This window comes from Grus americana, chromosome 24, assembly GCF_028858705.1.
Source record: "Grus americana isolate bGruAme1 chromosome 24, bGruAme1.mat, whole genome shotgun sequence".
NCBI classification, from domain to species: Eukaryota; Metazoa; Chordata; class Aves; order Gruiformes; family Gruidae; genus Grus; species Grus americana.
In genome coordinates this window covers 4424508-4449381 of record NC_072875.1, presented here as the reverse complement: position 1 = coordinate 4449381, position 24874 = coordinate 4424508, and the positions used below count along the sequence as shown (strand labels likewise).

The window sequence follows — 24874 nt, the reverse complement described above, 5'->3', positions numbered from 1 at the left end:
ATCATGCATCCTCCCTGCCCTGGAAAGCCCTGGTCCCCCTTCTCATTACCCCTCCGCGAGCAAAGCTCCAGTTTTTTCCAGAGGTACCCAGCTCTCCATCCCTGAGCGTGAGGGGTCTGCAGTTCCTCACCTGCCACATGCTTGATTCGATGTGCAACTTCCTCATCCGTGGGGGTGGTGACGGGACTCAGCACCTCCTCCAAGTGTGGCACCCGCAGATGGGCATGGGCCCGTTTCCTACGGCGCACGGTCGATTGCTTGCTCACTTTCTCTTTGGGGGATTGTCTGTGGACCTCAGCCAGGTACGTTCTCTCCGTTTTGGTCAGTTCACTCTCTGCAGAGACAGCAAGGAAAAGCATTTAATAAAAGTGGCACTGGCCTTGCAGCAATATAGACTTAAGCCCTCAAACGGCACAGCTGCTGGGCCGAAGAAGTTGGCAGGGTCTAAGAGGCCCATGCCAAGAGGACACACTACACATCCCTTACACCTTTTGCCAAACTGACCCCAGACTGCCCGCGCTCCTGCCAGAGAGCAGGATTTGATGACCTGATTAATTCCAGCACGTGCTGCCAACGCTGTGGGAATAACTTTGGCTGGCCCCTTTTATAAGCTGCTCCGAGGTCTGATCCCCAGTAGGCTGGCAGCAGGGATCATGCTGTCATGCTGCCCGCTTGCAAGGAGGCATGCATAAACTATGGAAGGTGCTCCTGCTTGTGGGTCATTACCACAGCTCCGGTCATTGCCACTCTTACCCAAATGACGGAAATAATCTTCTAGGCCGCTCCAAAAATTCTTCTCGATGAAGGATTTCACCAGTCCCCAAGGCTGTTTCCTATAACGTAACTCTGTGGAAACCCTATGAGAAGAAAGGAAAGTCATTCTCCCAGTTTTGCTTCCTGGAGGTGACATCGATTCACAACCCTTTGTCAATGTAAATATGAGAAATAATCATGCACATTGTTATTTCTGGAATGGTCTCAGCCCTTTGTGTTTCTGGAGGAGAAGCATTGCACGAAAAGTCCTTCCAAAGGCAGTGGCAGGAAGAGAGCCTCCCGCAAGAGGCCTCCCCCAGCCCTTCGGCCATGTGGCAGGCAGACATTTAGATTACTTATTGAAGTCAAACACAAAAGCCTATAGCTTTGCCTGGTACCCAATTCCTCTGCCTGTCCCCTCAGGCATGTCTCAGGGGCACAGTCCCTGGAAGTATGTCCTGTTGTTTATCACATGCAGTTGATCATGTGTGACAACTGGCCCTGCAAACCACTGCTTCCCAGAAGGGGGCAAGAAAAGTCTGTAAATCCTCTCCCTGACCCAGCTGTAACTCCTCTGCATCGGGTCTATTGTTTCCTAGGTGTCACCATAGTAGGCAGCTGCCCCTACGGTAACTCTTCGTGATAGTGATGTTCTGGCAACAGGACAAAGAAGTAAGGCTAAGTTCTCCCCAACACACCAAACAGCACAACTCCCACCCAAAGGTGACTTCTGGTCGTCAGTAAAGTTCTTTATCCCACAAGAAGTGTACCTGAGTCGGCTTTTGTTTCTGGCAACACGAGTCAACGTGTAGCGGTTAATGGTGTAGAAATAATCATGGTAGGGGACGTCGTGAGTTAGCACCTCTGCATCTATGACATAGCACTCGCTTTCTTGGCTGGCTTTGTACATTGTCTGCATAAAAGACAGCATGCAAGGCAACTATTAGTCTGGTTAGAACACGGCTTTGATAGATCGGCACCTTCACTAGCACTTTACAAACACCGCACCCGTGCCCAAGCCCCATCTCTGCAACCTTTCTGTGAACGGCTCACCTTCAAGGGAAGGCATACTCGAGGAAACCAAGCGTTTCACTCAGATGTTTCCCAAGGGCATATTTCAAAAGGGGCATTCAGTTCCAGCAGCTCAATCTCCAGCATTTTGTATCAGAAATGTAGTTGGGTACAGTGCCCCGTGAGGACCAGTTCTTTGGGACCTCTGCAAGTGTTACCTCTTCTCACTAAACTGATGTCTGGCTTGTCAGGGAGCAATGGGATCTAAAATCAGAGGCGGCCCTGCTTTGAGCAGAGGTCCTTTCTAGCATAAATTTTTCTGTGTTTCTAAACACCATAACAGCATGTCAGTTACTTCTCTGATCTGCTTCTTTCTTTGCCCCAGAACAAACCTCACAAAGGGGACAGACACAGTTAACTGCAGATCCATATGCAAAAGTTTAGCTTGCCTTACAGCCTATTTCCACTTACCTCTGCAGCGAGGACACAGCAAAGCGCGCCTCGGTGGTTGACCCCAAACTCAGAATAAAATAGGCCATGTCCTTACTTGCCTGGAAGTGTACCGTTCTATTGCCCATCACTTTGCTCTCCCCTTTTCTTTCTCTTATCTTCCCTGCACACAGCCTTTGCTTCTGAACAGCACGCTTCATCCCATCCTTACAAGGTACACCTTGCCACTGGGATTCTCCTCTCCAGGAAATGCAATGCTTAGGCACCCCATCTTTTCTTGGCTCCCTCTTAGGATTCCCTCACGCTAACTCTCAGTATTTACTGAGTATTTAATCTCAGTATTTACTGGACACGGAAGGAGGCCTTTTCTCCCTCTCTAGCTGCAGCACCCACTAGACACAGCTAGCCTGGCTCTTCCTAGTGCACTGTAGATGCTCCCATATTTTACGTTTTTAAACAGATCATCTAATTGTCCTCACTAGTAATAAAAAAGCCTGGACATCTCTCCGCAGAGCTGTGAGAAGGACTGGCCAGACAGTATCTGACTTTCTTGTGCCCTGCTCATGAATAACATCTGCTGGACTGACCGCAGCTCAAAAAATAGCAGTACGGGTGACACACACAGTTGTTAGAATGTGCTGGCTTGTTTACAAACTCATCTGCTTTTGCTGGAAAATTTATGGTCCTTTCCTTGCAATGCAATCCAGTGCGAGTGTAAGATTAGCTATTCACATTTGCAGTGATACCAGGTAGCAAGTTAATATGTGGAAAAACGTGTAAAGGAGAATGGATAGGGAGAATGAAAACATGCAAAGCAGCATGCCCAAGACAAGAAAATAAGTCACAGAACTGTTTCTACAAAGCATTACACCCCGGCTCCCCTTTCACATACCTGCGTCTCAGTGACAGTGGCAGTTTTGGGCGCCAGAGGGTTGGTGAGGGTAATGGTATACAAGATCACTCTGGTCTGATTGCCATTTTCTTCCTTCTTCCAGGGATGAAAGATAATATCTGAGAGGACAAAACAATATTCCATTCAAGTAATCGGAGAGGGATCTCGGGTCAGTTCCCTAGCAAAAGGCACAGCCATACAACCATGCTCCGTACAGTATTTCCTTCCCCTGTCTGCACTAGAGCTCAACTGAGTGTGAAAGAAAAGTCTTCTGTACTAAATGCGAATATTTTCCCCTCTTTCAAGTGCAGGGTAAGGGGAGAGGCTGGGGACGTATCTCCTTCAGCAAACCTACAGTTACAGGGAAAGGAGGACTACAGCATGCCAAGGGGCACTCTCTTTGCGTCGTCAACTGCGCAGTCTGTGTCTGGTGTGGAGCTAGAAGAGCTTTTCCCTCACACTGTTCAGCCTTGAACACAGGGATCAGGCCTTAGCTGATGTTAAAAAATAAGGGTCTGCAAGATCTGCTCAGAATATTCTATCTGCTCAGAATAATCCCTCTATCATCAGGCAAAGTTACACCTCCAAGGCATGTGCCGCGACCTTCCTTCTGTACCTCGCAGGGAAAGCAGACTCCATCAGTGACTGGGCTTTGCCAGCAGCGGCTTACCAGAGAACCGTCGCTGTTCCATGAAGTCCCTCTGGAACTGGGAGTCCGTGAAAAGCAAGTCATACAGTTTGTCCACGCTGAAGTTGAACACTTCATTCACGTACTGACGGCCGTTCAGATCCTCGTAAAAGGCCTGGACTTCTCCTGTGGGGAAACAGGCCCACAAGCCCCAGCCATGATCCTCCGTGTCAATATCAGAGGCTGTGCTTTCACAGTACCAGGACTTTCGTTTTTTACTTTGTGAAGAAGGAACCCAAAGGAGGTACTTCTGACCCTTTTCCGCCACTGATCCCGGGACAATAGTTGAAACGTCAGAAGGGGTAATTAACTACACAGGTTATGTTGGGGACATCCTTCCAAAATACCCCACACGTTCACCTTCTGCAGCCCAGGATGGGAATTCTTTGCATCTTCTGAACTCTTAGGGTCCAGAAAAGGAATTCAGTATTGGCCGCTCCAGTCCCTCACTGGAAAGGACAGGAGAAGGCTGAAAACACCACCGATGGAACAGCCCTTCCCCGCATACCTTCATCATGGGTTTCTGAAGAGTCACTGAGCTCAGTGGGAATGTCTTCGTTGTCATTGAAGTCTAGGGAAGGGGAGTTCACGGGGCCAATGATCTCTATCTTCTCTCCCATGATATTTGCAATGCCAAGGTCTTTTTCCACAGGACTCTCTGCCACGGCCTCCTCCTCTTCTGGTAGCACTCCATCAAACTGCAGCAAGGAGACAGCATAATGAGGGCAAGATCAGCACCTGGAAATTGGGGGCCATCTCAGAGAACTTTACATCTGTGGGCCAATTTTCAAACCTTTGAACATTTGGCCTCGGCATGTCTGGAAAGTAAATAATATAGAGAGGAGGAAGATTACCATACAGTGTTTGTAAAACACATGGACATATTAGATCACCTCCTCTCAAAGAACCACATGCCATTCAAGCTTGGGACATACACAAGGCTTCTTGTTTGTTCAGACAAGCACACAAACAATACTGGTTTTGCTCCCCATCAAGCCCTATACAGCTAGGAAAATCTGAGGTTGTATCTAAACAACGTCCGTTCTGCTGTAATACTATGAGGGCACGCACTGTTTCCTAGGGAATAACTGAAGGCAGAGAAGAAATTATAACCCTTTTATCTCCAACACTCCACTTCTTTTTATCTAAAAGTATAACAAGGAAAATGCCCTGGCTGCTGAGAGTCCCAGTTTACTGCCTTTTAGGACAGGCATGCTTTGCTCACTTTTTCTTGGCCAAATGCTCCCAGATATCACTGACTTGAGGACTGAGGTCAGCTGCAGTGGAAGAGAAGCTGCAGGGTAAACGGTTACCTCATAGAAACATGGACTACCAGCTGGATCCCAGAGAAAAGGATTACTGCTCCCACTGCAGCAGAGGAAGAACACTTACCGAGGCTGGCACTTCACTGCTTCCCGTAGATGTCAGTGTGCTGGCAGTGACAGATTTCTTTGGCAGCTGAGGGCTAGCTTCTGGCTTGGCCTCCATGCTGCTTTTTGAGGAGCTGTCGTTGACTTCATTCTCTTCCACAGGGATTTCTTCACAGTAGCTGAGACGCCACAGAGAACACAGGTTTTTATGTTTACCCCTCTCAGTACAGCTACAACTGGACACACAGAGCAAGTAAGAATACTTCTATGAAGTTTCCAGTCTAACCGGAAGCAGAAATGCCTCAGTGCAGGGAAGATCAAGCTTTTTAGACATTACACATTTAAGGGCAAACCTTTGGCCAGCACCCAGAATCTCTCACCAGGGACAATCAGCAGTTTGAGGTATGCAATATATCAGGACTCCTGCTCTCCTGAGGCCATCTTTTCTTCATCACAGCCAGATTTTACTCCCTCCTCACTCACCCCATTGTGTTGAAGTCATCATCAGGAGGCACGTAGTCTTCATCATCACTGGTCAGACCCAGCTCGTTCCCATAACACTGGTGGACAAAGTGCCAGAGCTCCTTTGGACAGAGAGGCTAAAAGAGGAACATACATAAAAGAGAACAGCATGTATTTTCACCTGAGAATACTAAAACGGAATGAATTTTTGGAACTACCATTGTCAGGAGTAATACATTCCTTGCCTTGAAAGGAGAAGTGAAAGATTCTGACACAGCCCCTGACGGGAAGCGAGAGCTTTCTGACAGGCTCACCTCTCCTGAATTCCAGTGATGCTACAAGGTGGATTGTGCGTTACGGCAGGCTGGCCCAGCTCCATGCTGGCTAAGGGCTGTGGGCATATGTATCCTTACATTGTTAGGCCAAGCTGGCTTAGAGATTGCCCCCATCAAGCAGTAAGAGGCCCTTTCACCAAGTAAGCCTTCTCCATCAGTCCAGGTTTTGCCCTAAAATCTGACTTTGCTATTTTTCCACGCCACAGTCTCATGTAACTTAAGACTATCAGAAAGCCAACATGAGGCTACACCCAGTAAATGAGATTTCCTGCTACTACAACACTGCGCAATGTAATAACGTAAGCAGTAAACCTGCATTTCCCTCCACACATTTTCCCCACCTCTTCTGCTGTGCCTCCATTTAATGCCTCCTACTACACCAAACCCCAATGCCTCATGAGGTTTTTCCCCTCCAAGTTTGTTTAAATTAAAGCTGCCTAAAGAATTACAGCTGCAGGGAAAACGATCTAAAACAGTAACAAAGAAAAACATTTCCTGTTGCCGTTTAAAATCAAAAAGAGTTTTTCTCACCAGATACTATTGTGAAAACCTTGTATATACTTCCAGTTAAAAAAAGAAAATGAATTACCACAACCGTTCACAAAAGCCCAGCTTTTTAGGGATGCAAGATCACCATATGACTGCGTTCTGAGGTCCTTAAGGAATGGGGCAAGAGAACTTGTAATTTAAATATATGGTACAGGGATGAAAGGGGATGGATTTTTACCCATAAGAAGTTTATGACCAATGACAAAGATTTCTTGGTAATGATGGAAAACAAATCTAGTGAACTTTTTCCAAGTTGCTGACTTGAACTTCTTCCCATGGTTACTGCATGGCACAAAGCAGGAAATTTTTATTCTAGCTCCCAAAAGTAGCAATCAAAAGCATGGGAAAAAACCTCTAGTAAGAAGCTTTTATCCAGAAAAATGTCTAACTCTGTTTCACCTTCTTCCCACGTGCCCTCTAATTCACACGTCTTATCAGGAAAAAAACAGGCATGGACCCTACATTTGGAAAAAGAGCTCTTGAAGTGTTTCCTGCCTTTATCACTCCACATCTCAGTTCCCATTTGCTTTGACCTTGAAACCAAGAGCACTGAATTTTGTTAGGAACTTCAAAAGGCTGATCAAATTACAGCATATGGTAGCAACACAAGCTGCCCAATGCAAAGCGATCCTTTTGAATACTAAATGCTACTCCGATTTTCAGGACAAGGTATTCTGGGTGCTTGATTACTTAAGCCTTCCAGTATGGTATGAACTCAAGCCAGAACATCTCGAAATGCTGGTAGCACTGTTACATCAGTTCATGAGTCCTACTCCTGCAGTGAGGCCAGAAATACTCAATGGACTGGGGAACAGATACTCAGATCAAATATAGGATATATGGGGCCTCTGGCATAGCAGGTGCACATCCCTGCTTTATTTTAAAATCCAACCCACTGAGTCCTTGCCCAGTGCACCCTGTACCCACCATTGTTCTCGTTCGTTTTTGGGATGCCCTGAACACATGCTCTTTTTCTGTCCTACCTTGAACGCCACACTTCTGAAGCACAGACTTACTAAGCTTTGCCTGTGCAGTGAGCTATTTCTGTCACATTTTGAACTGCTTGCTTCTGGGCTGTTTCACTTGAATTATGGACCTCAAAAAAAACCTCCTTCTTGAGATGCATGCTTCCACACCTCAGCAGAGGCAAAGCGGTATCTACTGTATGTGCAAGACATGTCTGTACATAGACAGAATTCCATGCAAAAAGAGAGAATTGCACCTGCAGTTATGTACCTGCTTTGCCTAAAAACACGTGCTTACTGTCCCCCTATGTCTTCTTATGCGTATACGTTAGTCAGGGGTATTATGTTTCTGCATATATTCATCACCTCCCTTTCTTTCATCCCACCCCAATACTGAGGAGCTGGTCTCTGTACCTTGTCAAGGAGAGCATTCTGCCAGAGTCTGAACATCATCATGTATGTCCTGTCTCGAGCCCCAAAGGAAGTAAAAAAGTGCTGAATGGGAAGAGATGGAGAGAAAAATCAGTTCAGAAAAGGCCCAAAAAAGGGAAGACGACGACACAAGCCTGTTTGGGTTGCTTTCCAACTACAGTTCCCGGAAGGACTGAGCAAGCCACACAGCGTAGCTGCTCAGTTCTTGGGCACGGACTGAAGCTCACGGAGGCCTCACAGAGAGGCTGAGCGCCTCTCACCCAAGGGAGCAAGTCTGAGCACAGAAACAGTTCCGTTAGAGATGTGCTACTATCTACCCCAGACCTTCTACCTGGCCCCACACCCCACATACAAGCTACATGTGTTCCAGACTCAGCTCAAGCCCAAGGTCCGCAGAAGCTCTGCATCCTTTTCCCTTGGTGCTTCCTCCCAGGCCCCAGGCAGCACAAGCAATCAGTTTGGAAAAACCCCACAACACACTTATATTCCCCTGTCCCTGACAGCCGCAAGGGGCGGCCCCAGAGGTGGAGGCTTCGAGGATGTACCTTTTCAGTGTCAGTGCAAACTTGGATGGCATTAGGAATGAGCCGTGCTGTTTTTTCCTTGGTCATCGAGCAGATATCCTTCAAGCGAACTGTCAGCTACAGTCAGAGCCATGCAGAAAGGGGAAGGCAGAAAAAGAACACAGGTGAAGAGAGACACTGATGAGAAAGACAACAAAAAAATGCTTTTAAGGCAATGTCAGCAAATATGCTGACATAAAACACATGCTCCATGCCGCAGTCTGACAGCCTTACCAGTGTCTCCCAACGGAAGATGTTGCTGTAAAAGCAGATCCAGTTTTCAGAGAGGTAGAGGCGGCCCTGCAGGAGAATGTCTCTTTGTAGCGCACATGAGTAATCTGTGGGTGGACAACAGATGATAATTTAGGAGCACCAAAACCAGAAGACAGGACAGCCTAAAGGTAAGAATAAGCAGCAGCATCAAGAGAAGCAGCTACTCGACACAATTCTGCAGAAAGTCAAAGGCAGAGCCAGAAGGAACTGAGCCACAGCTGCTGCTCTGTCCACTAGGCTATGATTCCTCCCAAGGGCATGCCACAGACAATCTCTCTTACTGACTGATGATCTTGCCTTATTAGCTGGTCATTCTGTAGCATCCTATGTACTATTTCCAGATTTTAATCTGTATTTCTGTGTTGGGTTTGCGTGGCAGGGTTTTGGCGGCGGGGGGGCTACAGGGGTGGCTTCTGTGAGAAGCTGCTAGAAGCTCCCCCTGTGTCTGACAGAGCCAATGCCAGCCGGCTCTAAGACGGGCCCGCCGCTGGCCAAGGCCAAGCCAATCAGCGCCTCTGTGATAACATATTTAAGAAGAAGAAAAACACTTAGAGAGAGAGAGCTTTTGCAGCCGGAGAGAGGAGTGAGAAGATGTAAGAAACTCTGCAGACACCAAGGTCAGTGCAGAAGGAGGGGCAGGAGGTGCTCCAGGTACCAGAGCAGAGATCCCCCTGCAGCCCGTGGTGAAGGCCATGGTGAAGCAGGCTGTGCCCCTGCAGCCCATGGAGGAAGGATGAGGGGGTGTAGCGATTCCACCTGCAGCCTGTGGAGGACCCCACACCAGAGCAGGTAGAGGCACCTGAAGGAGGCTGCGGCCCGTGGGAAGCCCACGCTGGAGCAAGTTCCAGGCCGGACCGGTGGGCCCGTGCAGAGGGGAGCCCACGCCAGGGCAGGTTTGCTGGCAGGACTTGTGACCCCGTGGGGGACCCCACGCTGGAGCAGTTTGCTCCTGAAGGTCTGCACCCCGTGAGAGGGACTCCATGCTGGAGCAGGGGAATGATGAGAGGAGTCCTCCCCCTGAGGATGAAGAAGCGGCAGAAACACCGTGAGATGAACTGACCGTAACCCCCACTCCCCGTCCCCCTGTGCCGCTGAGGGGGGGAAGGTTGAAGCCGGGAGTGAAGTTGAGCCCGGGAAGATGGGAGGGGTGGGGGGAAGTGTTTTAAGAGTTGATTTTATTTTCTCATTCCTCTACTCTGTTTTGCCTAGTAATAAATTAGATGAATTCCCTCTCTAAGTTTGGTCTGTTTTGTTCATGACGATAATTAGTGAGTGATCTCTCCCTGTCCTTATCTCGACCTACAAGCATTTCGTTATGCCTTTTCTCCCCTGTTTGGTGAATGAGGGGAGTGAGAGAGCGGCTCTGGTGGGCACCTGGCCCCCAGCCAGGGTCAACCCACCACAATTTCCTTTGTACCTTGTAGTGCCATTGTTCATTTATCTCCCAGTTTAAACATCCCAAACAATTTCTGTTCCTCTGCTAGGATGTGCATCGTTCAACAGTATGAGACATGCCATGAGATCACCAGTTACATAAGATAAAAGAACAGATGCAATGCGCTAGGCAGTCACTAATCAGCTGCAAGGCCAAAGCCTAAATTGATATGGGAAGGGCAGTCATGTGTGAGTAGGGAGCACCAGGGATGTTAGCAAAAAGGGAAGTTCAGTGGTGTGCGTGTTGAGACATGCAGCCCTGACCAAACGAGGAAAGAGCTCAAACACTAACACACTGTCAAGTTTGGGGGAGCACTGTGGAGGAAAACATGTTCCTCAAATCATGAGGGAACAGAGCCGTGGCCAATACAAATCAGTGTTGATCTCCCTGAAGCAAAATGAGTGAAACTCATTAGAAATGGTGAGAAGGAGTTCCATCTGTGCACAAGAAAGACACAATGGGCTTGTTCCTGGTGGCAATCTCTTTGAAGAAGAAAAAAGCTGTGTGCACTTGTGCTGGATTTCCTCCCCAAACTGGGGGCCAGCACAACAGAGCACTGCATCAAGGGGCTGACCTTACCTACGATGAGGCGCTCCGTGTCAGGAAGCTGTTTGAAGAGTTTCCTGAAGTCTTCATTCCGTTGTTTGTACGTGGGACTCAACACCTGCAAATAACAGAGTGCCTGTTAAAGAGAGGGGCAGGCATGAGTACAGAGAAACGGAGTGGGAAAACAGGAACACCTTGGTAAGGAGAAGGGGGATCAGATGCACTTACAAAGCATGAGGCTAGGAGGCTCCCATCACAGCAGACACACAGACGGGAGGATTTGGGATTTAGTGCATTAAGTGAGAAGAAGAGGAGAACCTGACTTGGAAGAGCAAGTACAGAGTAGAAGGGCTATACCTGTGTGCGCTACGTAGCAAAATGGAATTGCGTGGAAGCTGTGGCTGCAGGAGAAATCTCTTTTCCTGCAATCCTAGACTGTACAAGGTATGACACATGCCCTGTTTGCAATGCATCCGTTAGCCGCCAGTCCCCAGCGCTCCCAGTAACAGCGCAGCAATGCCAGAAAACAGGTGCTTTAGCACATCTGCAGCCCCGCCAGAGGAACCTGAACAATCACTGTCATCAAGAGCTCCGGAATAATGCAGTCATCCCTGTTCCTCTCCCCATCAAGTGCTCCACCTGGCAGTCAGCAAACACACAACTACCCACTGGTATAGTGAGGACACTTTTGTGGGGTTCAGAAGAGGCTCTCGCAGGGAATCAGCCATATTTTGCACTTATTCTGAAGATGCTCGGTCTCATGGAAGGCCTCAGAGAAAATGGTGCTGTTGGCTGGAGGGAGACCAGGAGCTGGCTTCCCTCTGGTGTTTACTAAACTATAACATGACTCTGTCCACGTTAGACCACCTCCTACACTCCATGCCCATGCTGACAGCTGCTCATAATAGCCCTAACATCTTTTGAAGGCAGAGTTGACCGAAATAGAGGCAGGCACAAATTCAGGAGGCCCGTATCTCCCATCTAACCTATCATGTTCTTTCTCCCACAAACGTAGGGAAGACCTGGGATACAACCTCTTCCCTCCCTGTCTCCATTTCCTCTCAATAACCCTCTCCTATCTCTTCCAGGTGCACAATACAAATGTCCCAAAGCAGAAAAGTGGGCATACCTCAGAGCTTCCCAGCAAGGACCCCAAAAATCAAAGTGATTATAGACAGTAGCTTCTGTTTGAGAAGTGGTGGGGGGGGGGGTTGCAGGGGTGGGAGGAATATGAAGGTTATTTAGCATTAGCCTTACAAAATTGTCAAATGCTGTCAAATCAAAGAAGGAAACAAAGACAACTCCCTGCCCCCCAAAAGCATTCCTTCTTCCTCACACCAATTCAATGAACTAGAAACAATATTTTTTAACATCAAGTCAGCACTTCAGATGTTTGCTGCAGTCCTGTGGACCCAAAGGAAAGTATGTTACTTCTGAATAAAATCTGCTAACCAGCAGATGAGAGAAATATGAATTTTACTCACCAAACTTCTAGCCTGAACATCTGGAAAAGATCTGGGTCAGAGATGGGCTCCAGCAAGAGCCCAAGCCCAAGATTTCCTGGGTCAAGCAGACAGGATGGGAAAGGAAGGGGGGAATAGAGATTATCAACAGCTCTGAGCTTTGTGTTCAGTGCATTACAGCAACCCAATTTAGTAGTACAGTTTCCATGTGGAGGAGCACTCCCCTCCCTTCCCCGCAGTAAGGGATGTTCTGAGCTGTCTAAAACCTGTAATACAACAGACGCTTCTCCTTAGCACCAGAACTTCTGTTAGAGTGGCAAACAGTTCAATTTAGAGACACTCACAGCTGGAATTTCATCTGATCCACAGCTGACACTTTCTTGCGATAAGTCAACAAGCCCCTCCAGGTCCCACAGCAGACATGGCAGTTCTTCATCCAGCATAAGATCCCAGAGAGCCCCGCACTCCAGCAAGGAATCCATAGCGTTCCCTCAGCACTTGCACAGCTCCCCGTGTTCTCAGTCAAACTCTGCTTTTCCTGTTCCTGCTGTCACCACTTCTTGTTTAGATTCAAAGTCGAAAAAGATACAGCAGCTTGGCAGGAGTTTACGTGCCTTCCCCTACTTTCCTGCTCACATTCAGGTCGTCTGCCCTAGCGGCCTCTGTAGATCCGAGAGAGGATTTGCCCTCCAGAGGACTTTGAAAAAGTGGCTCATTAGGGTAAGCGTGCTGGTGGACAACCTTTGTGCTCTTCTGCTTAGTCTCACCAGTTTCTTGCTGTGGGCATCCCTTAAAGAAGCACTGCAGAAGTGCCGACAGCCCAAGCAGTCCCAGGCAGGTCTGTGCAAGGCATCTGCAACTCCTGACCGAGGCCCGATGCTCAGGACTGCCAGAGCTAGCAACTGAAATAGCTCTGACCACCAGGACCAGCTGTAATTCACAGATCTAGCTGCAGTTTCCAGGACTGAACAGGGCAGTAAACAGCTCAGAGACTTCAGCTGCTTTTTTTTCCCCTTTGAAACTAGAAAAGCAGTTACTCCTATTCCTTCAGCGCCTGCCTCGCTCTCCCCTCTAGTCCCGCCGTGCTCTGAAAGGCAGCTTCAGTCTTTGTTAACGTTTCTCATGGAAGGAGCGAGTGGAGAAGATACCAAAATGACTCGCACATGCTTTAAGTTACTGTAGCAGGGTAATTCTGTCGGCCAATGCCCTGCAGTAACCCAGGCTCAGCCCTGCCTCCCAGCAGATGTTTCCTGTAATGGAAAGTTGTTGGACACAGTGTGTTGGGGGGAGGCGCGAGGGGAGTAAGGAGAGACCAGTCTAAAGAACATAGCTACCAGAAATCAGCCATGTGAGACCCACAGAGCTAGAAATCTTAAGGGCTCCGCTACTCCTATATGTATCTCTGAGCCCCCCCCCCCCCAAAAAGCATAGGTCTTTCTAGGTTTCATTCATTAGTCAGGTCACTTTGGAAATGAAGGGCAACAGCTTCCTTCAGGCTCCAGCAAATGAACTCCCTGCAGGTCCCAGGAAGATTGCTTGGCACGCCAGAACTCCCTGTATCTCTCCGCCCTTAGTCGCCGGCCTCTGCACCTCTCTGCTCAAGTGTAGAAATGCACACGTACCACACCACACCACCAGCGCTGCTCAGCCGTGATGCTGAGTCTGTGGAAACAAGTATACTGATGTAAAGTCCTCATTCTTCCTAAGAAACCGGGCGCACAGATCTCAAAAAAACAAACCCCAAAAAACCCCAACCAAGCGACCAAGCAAGCCTCTGCAAAGCCACGGTTTCATTCCAGGGCCAGTGACTGCAGTTTGGTCACTCACCGCAAGAGCTGCCAAGTGCTCTGTCTGCTCAGACACACCACAAAAGCATTGCCTGGTGCTAGACAGTACCCAGGCCTCTCCGTTTAGCCCTGTTAGAAGGAAGCAGTACATCCATCTGCCACCCCAAGATGAGGGGACAGTAAACAAAATTTCTGTAGCCTGGGAAGGACAAAGAATTAGAATTACAGATATCTGTGAGGTACCTACATTGCTTTACTGAATGGCCCTCTTTGCTGGAAACTGCTTGTGGGATTTCTTCCAAACAAAAAAAAAAAAAAACCCAACCCAAAACCCAGAGGATGCTTCTGTCTACACACCCACCCACCTCCCTTTGCAGAGATGAATGGCACAAGTCATCGGAAGAGCTAACCTGGAAGTGGGGACAGCAAACATTAACTCTACTGCAAACAGACAGAGACGGGACAGGATGGCACTGTGAAGGGTGAAGAGAAGATGTTCGGTGGGGGAAAGAGGGAGAAAGGGGTGACTCCCCATGGTACGATTTCCCTGTTAATACACAAACAGATCCGCTGACAGGAAATTTAAACTGTTGCTGGGGCATGGGACAGGACAGGGAAGTCTGATAACATAAGAACTGAGAAAGGTATAGCCTTGTACAGTACATGTGACAGAAAACAGGTGAGGAGGAGAGATGGCAAGAGGCAGAGAGAAAAGGGGGAAGGAAAATCTTATCCGATTTGCATGATTGATGGATTTGTCCTTAACTCTTTAGGGAAGATTTACATTGCTTCTGCACAGAACAGGGAAACTACTGGAAAAGAACAGAATACATTCTCTGCTTGTGTGGGAGAGTTTAGACCCCACTGACAGCAGGACTGCTATGCTGATTAATGCCAGCTAAGAAACTGGCCACCTGTCCCACAGCGTTTCTTCTAAACCCGGTCTTGGTGTCTCAGGTTTTTTTTCCTCTTCCCCCCCCCCTTTTAAAAGTGAATGAACAGCAGAGGAAGAAGCTTCAAAGTAATCACTGGCCATTTGAGGTGGAAAGTGGATTTGAATTCATCATCACATGAGCTTGCACCAAAAGCTCACTTCTAATTTCATGCCTCTACACCACACTCACTGTGCCAGGCCTGGTAATCCATACTCCTGAAATCATGGAAAATCTGAAGGGAATTGCCTATGAAAAATACCTGAAAGACATTGCTCCAGAAATAGTTTGACAAAATGGTTACTGGAACTTAAAAGGTGATTGCACTCACTTACAGAGAAAAAAAGCTGTTTGTTCGGCACCTTGCTAACCCACCATCAGGCCTGGATTTTTGCAATAAACCCTGTTTACATGACTGCTGTTGCTGAGGCAGACTCAGGCTGCCATCCATTGGAAAGCTGTTTCTGATGTTTTCCCTAAAATTATGCATAATCTCTCTCTCTTTGTCTTTATAGGGAACATTTTTTTACTCTTTCCAACAGATGAGTTTCCCCTCCACTCTGCTATCTATGAGGTCTCCAAAAGAGTACCAAAAAAAAAAAAAAAAAAAGGCACACTGAGACCGGCAAAGGCTGATTTCTTACGGTGTTCAGTCTTGTGCTTGCTTGATATCCTTAAGCTGCAAGCGCTGCTCAAAGGTCTCCACAAAGAAAGGTCCTTCGCTTTTGCCACAGTTTTCCCAAAGGAAAACCTAGGGCGCTCTCCTATACATGGCTCCCTACTTGCATTTGACTGGGTTTATTTTTGAGACTTTCACCTCTTTCAAGTCAGGCTGAAAGTTGCCCTGTGTGCACAGCATTTGTTTGCAGCACTGCAGGTGCAGGGCTCCTGTCCCACTCTGTGCAATCCTCTGTGCAGACTTTGCTCTCCCAAAGACAAGTGGGTAGAACTGTGCTCCTGTTGATCTTTTCGGACTTACTAGGACAACAAACATTACTAGTAGTATTTAAGAACATCTGAAAGAGACAATTAGTGTCTTTTCACTGTAATTTTTTCCCCCCCACTAACCAGTCTGGGGCTATCCTGCACATAGGTGGAAAGGCAGTGGTTCAGGTTGGTTTTAGGGAGAAGCTTTAAGAAGAAAAAAAAATCAAGTATAGTTGCAAAAGAGAAGGCAGGTGAAAGGAGTGTGCGTAGATAAACAGAAAGGAAAAGAGAGTACAGAGCAGGGCAGACCTTGGGATCTACATAGTAAACTGAAAACCTCGTGGACAGATATAAATCTCACCTCTTCCCTGGTGTCAACTGTATTTGCTCTAACTTTTCAAGATCATCTTACTCTCTTTTCCAGGAGTATGCCCTGCAGATTCCCCTGATGCCTGTTGTCTACCAGCACAGGGACTACAGCAGGCAATTTACAGAAGCAAGCCTTGCTATTAGAGTGGCAGCTAGAAATGCTGCGGAGTATCGGAGACATAAAGCCTAATTTAGGAGCAGTTAGGGAAGTAGAAAGATCAACAGTCCAACCGAGAGAGAAGTAGGCAGAAAAAACCAGGACAGTCTTGCTAGGCTCAGTACCCTCAACTGTACACTGACCTCCAGACAGACAAACAGAGCTCCTCAGGAAACGGGGCCCTTCACCCAAAGCCCAGAGAGAAGAAGAACAAAGGAGATAGCTTTTACCCTTGGCAGTAAAATATCTCCAGTTTGTCTCTAATTTTAATGACATCTGCTGGATGACAAATTCCTTCTACCAAAATGTGGAGTTCCTGCCACCCCCGCAGCCAGTGTGACCTCGTCCATGTCATCAGGGAAGCGAAACACAAATTTCCCACCTCTCTAAGCACATCAGGTCTACAGAGTAAGTCGCATCCCTGTTTCAGTAAACAAAATTACAGAGAACATTTGTTTTCAAAATAATACATCAATTGACAAAAATTCAACATGCAGACACACAAGTCCAAAGCAGATACACACAAACTGTATCCTGATGGCTAAGCATCAGGACAAGTGGGACCTAAACCACAGCTGACCAACAAACTGAGTTTTACTCCATAAGAATAAAGTTCTTCCAAACCAGAGCCTCCATGTCTGCAGTTCCTCACTAAAGGCATGAGAAACACCTCAGGGACTTTTCTTTTCGACGGCTAGTGAACTCAGCCAGCCCAGTGATGGTCTGCTCTTCCACCATGGGGACATGAACACAAAGCCAACTCCGTAAGGTTGAGCATATTTATTCTCAAACTGGTGTTCTTTTCTAAATCTTACAGTGCACCTCGATCAGTTTGCGTTTGTCCTCTGGAAAGCAAAGCAGAGAAAGCACACCAAGACCAAGAAAGGGCAGGTCTGCCAAACCAATCCATGACCTTGGTTCACCTCTTTTCTCCCACTTCTCAATCTGGTAGGGATGTCAGTCCCAAAAAGCACTGGTAGGATCAGAAGGAGAACACACAAGGTGAGACAAGTTGGTAGGATCTTAAGGAAAAAGTAGAGAAAAAGGAATCCAGGAGAGGGAAAAGGAAGTGTTCCAACTGGCAAAGAGAGATACAGTGCTACAAGGACAAAAAGACCAGTTAAAAGCAGCAAAAAATGAAGTCGTCTTAGAAAACTAGCATTCTGACCACCGATGCTCTGGGGATCTTTGAGGACCACGTGCTCTTTGAGGCAAGGACTATATTTGTGGTTTGTTTGTACAGGGTCTGGCACCTGGGGCTGCTGAACAGACACAAAGAACAATGTGGAGAGTGTTTGCTCTGAGCATAGCAAAGTTTACATTAAATGAAAGTGGAAGAAAGTTGACTAAAGGAAATTGTAAGTCTTCATGAAGGGGTAGTCTCCACAGATTCATTTCTAGAGCTGCTTTCAGGAAAGCAATAGAAGAATCAGAGTGGTCCAAACGCCAGAAAAATCCTGCCTGGAACGAGTTGGCAAAGTAAACTATATCAAGGAGCCGCATTAGCAAAATTTTAATGGTAATAGTGCTGCCGAGTAGGATTGAACGCCTTCCTGGAGTTTGCCGCCCATTCGTATTTCCACACTGCTGCTTTTATCTGGCCAGAATGTCTCTACTAACCAGAACATGGATGGGGATTTTTTTGTTTTCTAAAAGAAAATAATTGGGGGGGGAAACCACAAAAAATGCAGCCAGTGCTTACTCTCCGGATGTACTGTCTCTCATGCTGAAAATATATGGAGGAAAAACAAGAGAACAGAAAGATAAGATAGAGAGGACATGAAAACACAAGAGACCCACAGAAGCAGACCACAGCAAAGCATCATGCAGCAGGGTATGGATCTCAGCAGCTACAGTCAGAAGCAGCCCTTGCGTAAGAGCAAACGTCACCTTTAGCCATGGCCACAGATTCACGTTTTTGCAGCAGCCTGGTGGGGCTGTGCATCTGCCCAAACTGCCTCACTCCACGTTCCTTTATCTGCCACCAGTTTGGCCTACCGTGGTTTATACTTCATTCTTAATGCCACTGCCTCTAAGCTTTTCTGTTCGTCTGAGATCATGTCTTTTCCTGTCCTTGCAACTATCCTGGTGCTGATTATATACAGCAGGTAACTAAGTCTGCCTCTCGTGCCTCTGTCAAATCTGACCACATTGCATCAGCCAAAAAGCACTGGTTCTAATGTCTTAGGCTGCAGGAAGGGAGGAACTGTTGCTGAACATGGAATGGCTGCTGCATTTGCCTACAAAATCACAGTACTGCCGGTATCTACTTTAGAACGCTCAAGGGGTGGGGGTTCAGCTGCATAAAGGTCACACCGATTGCGGAAATTTGCACACCACCAGCTTTGTACCAAAACCACTGCCACTCGTGCTTGCAGAATGAAAATACGGTCAAGGCAGAAGCAAAAGATGGTTTGTGTTTCTGTGACGTCAATAAAAAATAATTCCTCTCTCGCCCCACACCACCCTGACAGATGCAAAGGGTTTGCACGGTGGCAGCTCTGTTTGTCACCACATCAAAACCAACTCTGCTGAGAAACCGGAAGGTACAGGACGTGGAGATCACCAGAAGAGTGGCTGAAAAGACAAAGCTTTTGCTATCTCTGGCATCCTTTCCCTCAGGATGTCAGTCCTACGTTGCCAGCTCTGAGCCATTTCCATCTCCTCTTTTTGGAAATGGTCAGCATGCCCCAGTGCCACTGCAGAGCCCCTTTGCACCTTCCCCCCACCCCGGTACCCAGCCCGTATTCACCCAGGGACAAGAGAAACTGGAGTACTTACATTATACCAACTCTGGCTTTTCTGTAAGGACAAAATAAAAGAGAAGCATTAGTTAGCACAGAGATCTTAGGATCCAAAAGAAAGATGGACAGAGAAACTAGGTCCAATCTGGTTTGTATAATTAGTAAAGTGAAAGTGGGATTAAACAGAAGATTTCAATGGATTTCACAGTGTGGTCTAACAGTTATTTCCAGCTACAGGAACAAAGAACAAATCCAGAAGCATGAGTCCATAATAGGAAACAATTCAGGCTAATGTGTGCATGTCCACATGCACGCACACAGACATAAACTCACGCACGCGTGCTGTCATCAGTTTTGCAGAACAGCAGCGCCCACTAGCAACAGAGGGGCTAATCACAGTCATTGCCAGCCATTTCTATTAGAGGCTTCATCCTTCCACGTCTGCTGGCTAGCTTGCAAAAATCACATTGCGTTCAACGGACCCTGTGCAAATTAGCCCTCGAAGAACTACCAGGAGGCAGGGACACAATTTTAATCACAAAAGCCACCAGGCAAAACTTTCAATAGCATTTTAAATTTTAAAAGGGAGACACATACAGAGCCAGGAAAACTGCTGAAGAAAATCACTAGAAAAGCTAAGCAAAAAAAGAAAGGCTGGGGTTTTTTTTCAGAATTTCAGTGCACAGTGTTTTGCAGCATGTGATTTTTTTTTGTCCTTTATGGCATTTCAGATGGTCTGAGAGGACAGGCCACATGTCACACTGGAGCGTATGAAAAAGCTGGCTCAACTTGGAAAGTCATGCTTGGCAATTTTCAGCTGGAGGTGAGATTTATCTGCATAGAGAGAGGAAGAAATAAGCTTCACGTGCCAGTCAGGCTGACTTTCCAATATCAGGACTCTGAGCAGAACTGACAGAAAGTATAGGCATCCCCCATTTTAGGGTGGATTTACCTCCGGGCAATGAAGCTTGGGGGCACTGTAGCCTTTCACCACTAACGGCGGTCAGCTACAGTGCATATTGCCAGGCACGTTGTGTGTCAGCAGCCACGCAGCTGTGCCCGTCCCCCTCTCCCAACCAGCAATAGCATGTCTACATTACGCTTGGGGGAGTTGAGTCTAATAGTCAAGGACAGAAGCAATATTTCACTGCATTTTTTTCTTTGAAGACATCTTGCTTCTGACCTTGGACTGGGAGTATTTTTCACAGCTTTATACCCAGTCTGGAATATGAAGGAAAACATACTGTTCTCCGACTTGTAACAGAGCCTGTGGAAGTTTTTTCACTCGGAGAGTTAAGTTCATATTCACAGAAACACACAAACTACCTGCACTGGCATAGCCCACAACAGGACCAACAACGTACAGGATGTTTACCATAGGAAAGTAAGCACAAAATGTTAATGAGATCAGATTGGACCAGAGATTTCTATGAAGACATGGAGTTGCTTACACCGTTCTTTCCCTACACCTCCCTGCTTTCAGTTTCCTGTGCTCCGTACATGCCACTCCAGTAGACCAACTTCACTGGCATGTGGATCTCATTCATGGAGCCAACATTTCTGAAGGATCCCTTGCAACCTTGGGCATTTCTTGCAAGTTTCACTGCACTGGCCTCTTAATGAAAAACCCCACAATAATATAGTATATGCCACAGGCCAAAATACAAAAGTTTGCCATTAAAAAGAGGAACATCCCTAAGGCCTTTCCTCAAATCTTAGGAAAGGATATGAACTGAAGAACTAAATATACAGTATGGCTTATCAACTAACCAGAGGAATTGCCTCTTACTTCCTACACTTTTCCATACTTGGCCATATCCTCCATTCATAAAGGATCTGGTTGAAGTCATCCTTCTCTGCAAGTAGGACACGGAAAAAGGCCTTATGCAATTCAGCCTGTGCTTTAAAAAAAAAAAAAAAAAAAAATCCAGGGAATTAATCCATGTACACACCACCTTGTCCTCAGCAGCACAGGGTCTACGATGGAGTGATTTTCCTGCAGATTTGTTTTGCCACGTGTCTGCCTTAATGAGCAAAAGGCATAACTCAGAAATTTCTGGGGGAAAAAAAATCATAATGAAACTCTAACCGGCATAGAGAAAACAGAGACACTGCTGTCACTGTGTCTTCTAAATCAGAGTGCACACGTTGTGGTGTCAGCACACTGCAACAGGATTTCATTCCCCTCTGCTGCATTAATTGCAGTAACTCTTTTTTCTCCCCTCACACTCGAATTTCCCCAAACCGCGGCTCCTCTGTAAAGGAGCTCTGCAGCTCCTCCTTTCCTAGACTCTTCCACACAATTATACTGACATCCAAGCCTCATCTTTTGCCTCCACCAAGTGTTCTTAACATGAGGAGATTCCTTCCCCCTCACCCCTATGTTCTGCAGGTAGAATGGACTACAGGAAGTCCAAAGAGAAGGGAGACTATCCGAGTCCTTAAATCTATCTTCAATTTTATTTAACCTTTTTTTTTTAACTTACTGAGAGTCAGAATACAGGGGGATGTGAACTGTGAAAATCAAGAGACAGTATAATGGAGGGGAAAAAGAAAAAGGAAAAACATATTCTTACTTTGAGCAGGTTAAGTCTGTCATACTGGAAAAAGAAACCATAAGCATTAGAACTGAAAAGAGAAAATAAATAAGTAACAGAGGAATGGAGTTGGACACAGAAGTGGAAAAGATGTCACTGATTTGCAGTGACGCTATAGTAGCAGATACCAGAGTTCATAGCTACATAGTGGCTGTAACCACGAAGAACTTAGCGGAAATTGAGGAAGGCAAAAAATGGTGTATTTTCTCTGAGCCTTTAATTAATATAGTGTTGCCTCTAAATCTTCATGGGTTAATGATCTCATATTTGCATATACTGCTATGGAAGATTACAGCTTTACAGTGCAGATGGGAAGGAGCGGATCACGCATATGGAGTTCAGCCTGCTAACTTGATGCCAACAGAATTTTCCACCTTTTAGCACTACTGGGAGCAGGATCACAACTCATTCCTATACACTGCTGCTCCCAGGGGAACCAAAACCTTCTGCCAAGTGAATGACATGCCATAGAACTCTAGAAGTATCCCTAAGTCCATTTTACAACTGGGGAAACAGAAGCACAGAACCAGGGTGAGGGCAGAGCTCGGAACAGATACCAGAGCCCATTCTCCTGACCTACTATGTACTTCCAAAATCTGTGCTATTCACCTGGCTTCTAAATGTCCATGGCCAAATAACTCAAAGAAATTGATGACATTTATTCCCAAATCCCTCACCCCAGTCCAAAATGACCAGAATTTCATGACATACTACCTAAAGGGGGATCATATAACCAAATGGGAGAGGTATATGAGAAGACACAGCCAAACTCTTCTCATAATCGCACACTGAAAGGTCAAGGTGCAACAGTCATAAGCTGCAGTAAGGGAAATTCTATTCGGATAGAAGGAACAAGCCTGTTCACAACAAGAGTAGTTAAGCACTGGAGCAGGGGCCCGGCAAGGCTGTGGGATCTCCAGTCTTGGAGGTTTGCAAAATGCAGCTGGCCAAGACTGTAGACCAACCTGATCTAACCACATCAGCCCTGCCTGGAGCAGGGGCTTGGACTAGAGACATTCTAAGATCCCTTCTGACCTAAACTGTTCTACATCAAAATTCATGTTTTCCCCTAACCTGATATTGATCCTCAGCGTTCATTATTAGCTATAGATAGTAGGAAGAATCTGAAGGATTTGCAATGGAGACAAAATCACTTTTATCCTTGGGCAAGAGCAAAAGAGATAAAAATATGTGTTTCATTGTTGGCTGCTAGCAAAAAGGGGCAGGGGTGGGGTGGGTGTCTGAGTTCAGAAAGCTGTTCCAGAAGCAGCAGTGTTTGCCAGTAAAAGCCTATAGCTGACACAGGCCTATAGGTGGTTTGGTCCATGCCACACTGATGGACGGCACAGAAAAGCAAGCTCCAGAAAAGATTTCCTACAGATGTAATCCAGTGCTTAAATCTCCTGGTGAACTACTCCCTCTGATGGCAGCACTGCAGCACGACAATTAACACTACAGACAAAAGAGGGCAAGGGACTTCAAGCAGATCTGTCAGCAATTGTATAAACACAGCATCAAACTCATGGGCTCAAGCTGTTTCATTTCATTATCGAGACAGGTTGCAAAATCAGACCATTCTTCTTGCAGAAGGCGGGCGGGGAGAGGAGAAGAGATTGAGAAAGGAAATTTTAAAATCTTTGTCCTTAAGTTCTTTGTTCTTACCCTCTCACTGTCTTGAAAAGATACCATCATCATCTCTGTGAGGAGAATCAGGGGGCTTATTACGCCTGAGAGTCCTCGCTTGTACCAGAGAAAGCCTTCTTGCGGAGCACAGAAAAGAGATTTAGCCTTCACACGGCTTTAGGCTCACCCTGTACGCAGACCATGGGTGAGCAGCGCAGGAGGCTCTGACACAGGCTGGTGGAGGTCATGCCGGAGATCCCCTTCCCTCTGTCCATCAGCTTCCTTGCACTGAACTAACTCAATTCCCTCTTGTTTCTCTAATTGTCTTAAAGTTGTTGGGGTTTTTTTCTCTCAGAAAAGCAAGGAGCTGGCTGCAAGCACATCGCAATACCACTACACGTAGATTTTACGCATACATCGCTCTCTCCCGATGTTCTTCCCACCAGTCCCTCTCCTAACAAACTTCTCCACAGCTCAGGCAAAGCACCTCCAGCCCACCATAGCCTAGTCATGACATGTCCTGACCCACGCACCTCTACTCACCAGCAATCTTTTCAGTACTCTCTGCTACTCCAGACCTGCATTTTCCATAGAACTTCTTTCACACCTCACCTGAGACATTAGTCCCACAGTCCTCATTTGTAGTTATCCAAGCTACAGTTACCAAGCAAAAGGCAATCTGTCTAAAAAAAGACATAAGCTTCTAACAGACACCAGCAATCATGCAAGGTCAGGCTAGTTACAAGAGGCATCACGACCAAGGAAGAACAGTAAGCCAGCACTGTGGACTTCACTGCTGTCTGAGAACTTGCCTAGAATTAAATCTAAGCCATGAACTGGGGAAAGACCAAGGCATTGATTTCGTGGATTATTAAGCCATCCAAGTCATTCTGGTTTTAACTTTACTTGTATACATGTGGAAATGCCACCAGCCTCCCGCTTTGACCAATAAGCATCCCATCTGCGTTTCTGATTTTTACACTCTTCTGAGGGTAGCACAGAGATGTGAGACCAAATCTCAAATGAGCTTATCTCCAATCCAAGCACCCACAGAGGGATCTTCTACTTATTACCTTTCAGATCGAGCCCATGAATTCTCACAATTCATTTGGGACAGGTCTGTTCTAACAGGTTTAAGCTGGGTTCATTTGAAATCACTGATCTTTAATATTTACATCACACAGGAAAGCGTGCAAGGGCAGTAAGCTGAGATCACTGGCCACAAAGCTATTATTCATCATAAAAAGCAGGCAAGAAGTTACAGAGATCAACTCTCGTTTCTGAAAGGCATAAAGTAAAAAGAGAGGAAAGAGAAGGGATTATGGTACTGTTTAGCCTACCAAAGCCAGCAGATTTCTCCCTGGCAAAGACAGCAGCTCACTTCAAGGGAGAGGGAAAGCAAACCTTAAAACAAAGGCTAAAATTAGTTGGAAGTAATTGAAGGAGTGTGATGAACAGGCCAGTTCTCACACCATGTGAGCAAATATTAATGAGATCCCAGTGACGTAAGTGAAACCAGCTTCTCGGCTACAGGCATTGGGCTGAGCTCTT

General features: G+C 46.6%; 1 protein-coding gene across 17 annotated transcripts in view; it reads right to left on the bottom strand.

Annotated features, from left to right (window-relative positions):
* GRAMD1B (GRAM domain containing 1B) overlaps positions 1–24874 on the bottom strand; it is a 138846-nt gene that overhangs the window by 10693 nt on the left and 103279 nt on the right. For 10 of the 17 annotated variants that reach the window (XM_054803384.1, XM_054803377.1, XM_054803382.1 and 7 more), the window contains 14 exons: positions 21680–21703; positions 19141–19161; positions 10758–10842; positions 8705–8808; positions 8453–8548; positions 7890–7970; positions 5648–5763; positions 5187–5343; positions 4303–4492; positions 3777–3920; positions 3107–3225; positions 1524–1666; positions 754–857; positions 131–334 (listed from right to left, as the gene is read on the bottom strand). In XM_054803384.1, coding sequence (XP_054659359.1) covers positions 131–334; positions 754–857; positions 1524–1666; positions 3107–3225; positions 3777–3920; positions 4303–4492; positions 5187–5343; positions 5648–5763; positions 7890–7970; positions 8453–8548; positions 8705–8808; positions 10758–10842; positions 19141–19161; positions 21680–21703 — 1588 coding nt within the window. Of the gene's footprint in view, positions 1–130; positions 335–753; positions 858–1523; positions 1667–3106; positions 3226–3776; positions 3921–4302; positions 4493–5186; positions 5344–5647; positions 5764–7889; positions 7971–8452; positions 8549–8704; positions 8809–10757; positions 10843–19140; positions 19162–21679; positions 21704–24533; positions 24728–24874 lie in introns of those variants that run through there. The other 7 variants (XM_054803378.1, XM_054803380.1, XR_008574103.1 and 4 more) reach the window with 6 other exon arrangements.